This window comes from Cetorhinus maximus, chromosome 14, assembly GCF_964194155.1.
Source record: "Cetorhinus maximus chromosome 14, sCetMax3.hap1.1, whole genome shotgun sequence".
NCBI classification, from domain to species: Eukaryota; Metazoa; Chordata; class Chondrichthyes; order Lamniformes; family Cetorhinidae; genus Cetorhinus; species Cetorhinus maximus.
The window spans coordinates 85,975,636-85,982,805 of NC_135892.1; the positions used below are offsets into that span (position 1 = coordinate 85,975,636).

The 7,170-nt window shown below is 45.9% G+C and overlaps 1 protein-coding gene across 2 annotated transcripts in view; it reads right to left on the reverse strand.

The window, feature by feature from the left end:
- The window catches only part of LOC144689791 (protein kinase C epsilon type), a 689,374-nt gene extending 682,568 nt beyond the window's left edge, over window positions 1-6,806 (reverse strand). For both annotated transcript variants that reach the window (XM_078557177.1, XM_078557176.1), the window contains exon 1: window positions 5,566-6,806. In XM_078557177.1, the coding sequence (XP_078413303.1) occupies window positions 5,566-5,913 (348 nt within the window). In that variant the 5' untranslated portion in view covers window positions 5,914-6,806. The remainder of the gene's footprint in view (window positions 1-5,565) is intronic.
- Window positions 6,807-7,170: the final 364 nt, after the last annotated feature.

Below are 7,170 nucleotides of genomic sequence, written 5' to 3' on the forward strand. Positions count from 1 at the left end.
TGTTTCTGCAGCAGGCCCTCGAGGACTGCCCTCTGAAGGGAATGGGAGAAGACCAGCTGATCAACTGCTGGATTCTGCCCCCGTAAACCTGGGATTATGCCGGAAGAAGTTCAATCACCTCACACAGATGGTCAAGGTCAGTGAATGCACCTTCACATATCTCCTATCCAGCAAAGCCTCACCACTCACCCATCAACAATCCCTAGCACACAGGACTCACGGCTAGCAGTCAGATATTCCACTTGACCCTCACGCACTTTCCAATGCTGCCAGCCTCACGTCCACCTCTCGCTACATCCACACACCTCTAGCTATTCAGTTATGGCAGGGACATCAACCAAATACAGTGCAAAATGATCACTGGCATTCTGTCACACTCTTGCTGGACAAGGTAATACACAATAGAAAACAGTAAAGCCAGATCAGCAGGGGATAGGCATGACTTCATTCTCTGAGCCTGACAAGGAGATGGTGCTGCACATCATAGGGCCGGCTGTGACTAAGCCCATAGTCGCTGATAGCATTCAGGATGAAACTATATTACTGCCTTATTAACCTTCTCAACTCCCTCAACCTGCTATCTGGCATTATGTGCAATCTGCAGATGGTGTGACCTTGGGTCTACTGCTTCACACCCCAGTGCTCCCCATTCTGATTTTATGCTTTCAGATCCGCAGCCACGCAGCCATGCAGTGCCAGGAGGAAAAGCTGCACCAGGGCTCTGAGGAAGATGCATTGTCACTTGATCTGGCAAACTTCAGATGTTCGTGTAGATTTGGGGCCTGCACATGGTGAGTCACTGGGCGTGAGTGAACTGCAAGCAGGCTAGGGGGAAAAGATAACTTGCCTGCCGCAGATGAGTTTTGCTGCAGATGACACAGATGGGGACTTAGATGGGTCACGCATGGGTACGAACGCTGATGGGCATGCTTACAGAGATGCCTGATGCACTGGCAGACCTCCACAGAGCCTCTTGTCACTGTCACGGAGCGTGGAAGAGTCGAGCTCAAACATGGCACAGGGCTTCGCACAGAATTTGGAGCCCATCCTTTTCAGCATGGTAGTGATGGCCAACTCTATAACAGCACCTGCAAACCCACCCATGATGTAGCATCTGGCGGCCAATGCCTCAACTTCCATTGCAGCACAGGCAGAAGGCACCCAACACTGCAATGCTTGAGCATGCCCCGATGGTCTGCTCTACAATGTTTCTTGTTACTTCATGGCTCGTATTAAACATGTGTTGTCCTTGTTTGTCTGCGTGATGGAAAGGGGTCATCTGCCCCTTGGCCAGGGGGTAGCCTGTGCCCTAAGCAACTACCCTCTGAATTTCATTGGAAGGCCGAGATTGGCAGCAATGGGAGACTACCTGAGGATGAAGGCATGGTGGCCACTGCCAGGATAGCAGGCATTCGCTGACATAGTGTATTATGTATGGATGGTCATCTGCATGTTGAGAGATGGGTAGCCTTTGCAGATTCTATATCTCTCCCCATTGACATGGACTGCACAAAGAGTTATGTGCCTGCAGCTGGTGATGACCCACATCATCATGAATCTCACTATCCCCCTGGCAAAGCCATGTATGTGTCCACTCTACCTACTTCTCCCTGCTGAGGGAGAAAATGGTCTACTCGGCTCTCCTGGCATAGTTAGCCTAAAACACCTTCTGGGTGCATCGACGGACAGCATACTGGGCGATGCTGGAAATGTCACCCGCTCCCATCTGAAAAGATCCAACACATAAAGGTTCAATATCACTGTGACCTTTATAGTTACTGGCAGCGCTGTCCTTGCCCTGGTGCAGGTTGAAGGAGGTGGCATAGATCTGTCACCACCTCATTGCTGAACCTGAGTTCCCTCAGACATTTACCCTGGTTGTGGTGGAGGTGGGAAAAGTGCCCTTGAGAAACCAGTGGTGGGTGGGGCTTTGTGGAGAGCCCTCTTCCTCCTCATTCTTCCTTCTCAGCAGCCTTCGCTCCATTTGTTAGTCATGATGCAGACCCAGAGGCACCCATACCTCGTGCAGAGATGGTCACGGGGGGTGGGGGGTGGGGGGGAGGCCTTCGAGCTGCTGAACGTCTGTTCAGCTATGAGTAATTAGCACAGGCGTTCGGAGTACATGCATAAACCAAGTTAGTGAACTGAGTGTCAAATCAGCAGGAGCGGCTGTTTGACATCACAATAGAACTTCTTCTGACACTTCCAGTGCATGTATATCACACCCACAGTAGCACCCTTCACAGCATAGGCCACCACACCACAAGTGGCCAGAAGCTCGTCTAGTGCCATTTTAGGCCTTTTGAGCTTCTATAGCTGGCAGCAACAACACTATGGAACCCAATTTCAGGGCCTTTATCTTTAATTTGTAGCCAGATCACTCAGGAGTGAAATGAGAAAGCACTTCTTCACACAAATGGTCAGAGAATTCTGGGAATTGCTCTCCCAAGAAGCTGTGGACGCTGAACCAATTGAAGCTTTCAAGACTTGAATCGATAATATGGAGGTAGGAGAAGTGCTCTCGAGAAACCAGTGGTGGGTTGCGCTTTCAATGGAGATCCCTCCTCCTCTTTCCTCTTCGCAGAACTTCCCCTCTCTGCAGCTTTCACTCCATTTGCAGGTACCTGCCACAAACTCTGTTTCCGAGCTACTGATTCCATTCCACTTTCTGGCAACAGTCGGACTAAACAAGGCTGTTTGAAACCTTTGTGTCATATCTGACCCTGAGTTGAGCTTCCAATCATATATTCAAAGCCATCTCTGAGACCAGATATTTCTACCTCAACAACATCAGTCGACTTCGTCCCTATATCAGCTCATGCTGCTGAAACCCTTATTTATGCCATTGTTGCCTCTAGCCTTGACCAATCCTACACACTCCTGGCTGGTCTCCCAAATTCTACCCTCCATGAACATGCGGTCATCCAAACCTCTGCTGCCCATGTCCTAAATCAGACCAAGTCCCATTCACCCATCATCCCTGTGCTCGCTGACTTTTACTGGTTCCCAGTCAGGCAATGTTTTGGTTTTAAAACTCTTATCCTTGTTTTCCAGTCTTTCCTTTGTGCACTATTTGTAGTAAAACTGTAAACACATTCTTTACAAACAGCCTCAAAATTATGTTGACATGACACAGAGAGAAATTTTTCCCCTAAGATATCTATGGAAATGGATACTGCAAAATATAAAGTCTGCCAAGTGTTATTATTTTATTTTAAAGTTGCACATACTCAGCATTATCCGTAACCAGTTGCACCTGCACTCAAATTCATATTACAAAATAAAAATAGGTGTCATGTCACCATTATGTGTACGGTATAACCTTGAGCAGATAATACAAACAGTGCAGAATTTTTTAAAAGCCAGAGTACATTGCTGAAATTTAAATTTCCCCAAGCTGCCTACTGATGCTTCTGCTTCCCCTAGGATGCTCACTGCATCATCAAGTCAAAGCTTCACCTCACACAACCTGACCTGCATTCATATCTACTTACATATGTGTTTTATTTTAAAAAGTGTTTTTTTGTTTTAGGTAAAAAAAGATGCCACAGAAAAATAAAATTAGAACCAAGGACATTGAAAAATCTTAAATCTTGATAGCTTCTCCCTATCTCTGTAATCTCCTCCAGCCCCATAACCCTCCCAGATATGTGTGCTCCTTTCATTCTTGCCTCTTAAGCATTCACAATTTTAATCGCTCCTCTATTCCTGGCCGTGCCTTCAGTTGCATTGGTGCTAAGCCTTGGATTTCCCTCCTTACACCTTTCTGTCTCTTTACGTCGCTTTTCTCCTTTAAGACATTCCTTAAAACCTACCTCTTTGAGCAAGCATTCTAACCTAATATCTCCTCATGTGGCTGGGTGTCATATTTTGTTTCATAATGCTCCTTTGAAGCACCTTGGGACATTTTAACACATTAAAGGTACTATATAAATGTAAATTGTCGTTGATTGATTTTCTTTAGCCAAGTGTTTCAAGGGACATGGAACAATGGTGGGTAAATAGAGTAAATAGAGTTGAGGTGTGGATCAGCTGTAGTCTAACTAAATGGGGAAAGAAGTTCGAGGGGCTAAATGGCCTACTCCTACCCTATGATCTGATAACTCGAGAAGTGAGTTTGGACAAAAGAGGAATTTATACCTTAAAAAAATTATATTTGTCACCTCGATATCCATCCATCCGAGCATACAAATAGCTTTGCCAGAGACAAATGATCACCTAAGCAGGATTATTTACCAAAATCATTGTCAGCATTACCAACCCCCTCCCTCCACAATACACAGTGAACGCTAAGGAGAATATATTAAAATGAATAATTCACACTGTTAAATTAGCTCAATGACAGATACCATTGTGGGCCTAGGCCACCACTCTCATCTATGCTGGTTTCCTTTGCATAAGCTGACACTTGACGGTGGGGGAGGGAACAGATTTCCTTTTGTAAACTATGTAGTAAAACTGTAAACACATTCTTTATAAACAGCCTCAAAATTATGTTACACATAGCACACAAAGGAAATCTCCCCTAGGATATCTATGTAAATGGCACACTTTATATCTTGCAGTATCCAAGAGTTATTATTTTATTTTAAAAAGCTGCACATTCTCGGCATCATCCGTAACCATTTGCACCTACACTGAAATTCATATAATAAATTAATAATAGGTGTCATAACACCACTATATGTATAACCTTGAGCAATATAAACTGTGGAGAACTTTTAAAAAGCCAGAGTACATCGCCTAAATTTAAATTTGCCCAAGCTGTCAAGCGATGCTACTGTTTATCTTAAGATGCTCACTACATCCTCAAGTCAAACCTTCACCTCACACAACCATGGCCTGCATTCTATCTAATTACATCTGTGTGTTTTTTAAAGTGTTTTTATGTAAGAAAAGTCACCGCTGAAAAATAAAAGCAAAGTCCCTCCAGAGAAGGGAATAAAATGAAAATCAAAAATCTTGTTAGCTTTATTTCAATAATGCATATAACTGCTGAGTTATTTATATGCCACAATGGTGACCAGACAGTGTGTACTGGAATCAGATAGGAAGAAAGTCATTATCTCAACCACTAGCTATGTCGGAATCTATACAATGTACATTAGCACAGGTTCTACGTGCATTTAGGTTCAACCAAAGGGTTCTTGGAGATATGAACTAATTGATATTAGTGTCACTTAAAACATGCACACTATATGCTCATGCATGCAGTATTATAAAATAAAACATGAATCCAATTTTTTCCACAATTATTACACCACTGAACAAGTCAATAGGCGCAAAGTAGTATTTGGATGCGACACAAATCATTGGTTCGGGAATAAAAGGTCAAAGCAACTTACATGCACCGTATTCTCAATAAACTGCAACTCTCCTGTCAATGACAGGCTGGGGACACACGTTGTTCAGAGAAGGAGGGATGTGGCGAAGGGAGCACTTAATAACACAAGCAAAACATTGCATGTCAGCTTGACGGTCATATAAATTGTGCTGTGGTGCGGGGGGGGGGGTGGGGGGAATGATTTGTTTGTTTGAAGTGTTTATACATTAGAAGAGTCTTACCCAGTCTTCGAAGTGCCTGCTGCCATTCTGTAACAGATCCTCGAACTGAATGGTGCAGTTGGCCACAAAATCGTCGTAACCGATGGGCGCATCGTGGAAGACGGCCAGCTCGATTTTCCTGCCGTTACACACGTCGGTAACGAACTCGTCGTTCCAGGCGGGGCTGTTGGTTTTCTGCTTGGTCGAAGTCTGGCCGATCCTCGAGTCGTCAACGTTCAAGGCGATGTAAGGGTCCAGCAGGAAAGTCTGGGGCCTGGAGCCCACGGCATGTCGCAGGGACCAGGGAGTGGGTTTCAAATCCACAGCCTCGGTGATCTTGATCTTCAGTAATCCATTGAAGACGACCATCGCTCCGGCTGAGCGGACAGGGAGAAGAGGGGGAGAAGAGGGAGGAAAATCCGCCTAGGACCCGCCTCACAATCCAGCGCCGCCACTGACTCCCTCACTGACCTGCCCTTATTTTACTTCAGAAAGGCAAAGAGAGGAAAGCGATCTTTGTGTGTGTGTAAGTGTGAGTGGATCTGAGTGTCTTTTTTCTTTCCCCCCCCCCCCTCCTCTCCCCACCCCCCCTACCCCCCTCTCCCCTTCTTGCTCTCGCGACACCCCAGTCGACAGATTTCCCTCTCGCCGGAGCTGCGGCACAACTTGACCCAGGAAAAAGGGGACAGCAACACAAATATATTTTTTTAAAAAACACCCCCCCCCCCCCCCCCCACCACCACCACCACTTCTCAACACAGAACAACTCTTCAATGAGAGAGAGGTTGGAAAATGGGGAGGATGAGGCGAGAGGGGAGGTGGAGAAAGCAGGGAGAATTGTTCCTTAAACTAATTAAAATAGCCCAATCAAAAAATAAACGAGAGCTCTCCCGCTCCTCATCTAGCGGTTCGCATCGCGGCTCTTCCTCCTTTCGCTGAGATCAGATCCACACACACACACACACGATGCATGAGGGATTTTCATGCAGGAAATCGACTTTTTTTTCCCCTCTCTCTCCCTCTCTCTCTCTTTGGTTTGTGTCAAAAACAAATTGGATTTGGGTTTTCAGCGCAGGTACGATCACAGAGAGAGAGAGAGAGGCGTATAGAGAAATGGGACCCTCGCCACTACCTGTTTTCTTTTTGTTGTTGTTTGTTGGCTGCTGTTGGCAACTCGCGGAGCGCCGAACTGCAGAGGTTGTTGTTGTTGGTGGTTGCGGTGATTTCCTACTCTGTCTCTCTCTCCCTCTCTGTGTGTCTCTCCTTCCCTCCCCCGCCCCCTCCTCCACTGTTGGCCTTGATGCAGGAAATGCGCAAAAGACGTCAGAAAGTCCTCCAGGGCTGAGCAACAGAGTGCTGTGCCATTACTACACTAGCAAGCAGCACTCAGGCACAGTCCCTGCCTGCTAAATAATCGCAACAGCGACTCTAAACTGCCATTCGTTCTATCGTTTCTTAGCGACCGCGCGTTTATTGTACCGGTTTCTGTGTTTTAGTGAATGAACGCGTTTCAGTTATTCGATATCTACCTGGTGCAAATAGTAGTAGCCAACTACAGTTACACCAGTTATTAGGCTGTCGAAAAAAGGCGCCGCCAAATACTAATTGATCAATGATCGCAATAAA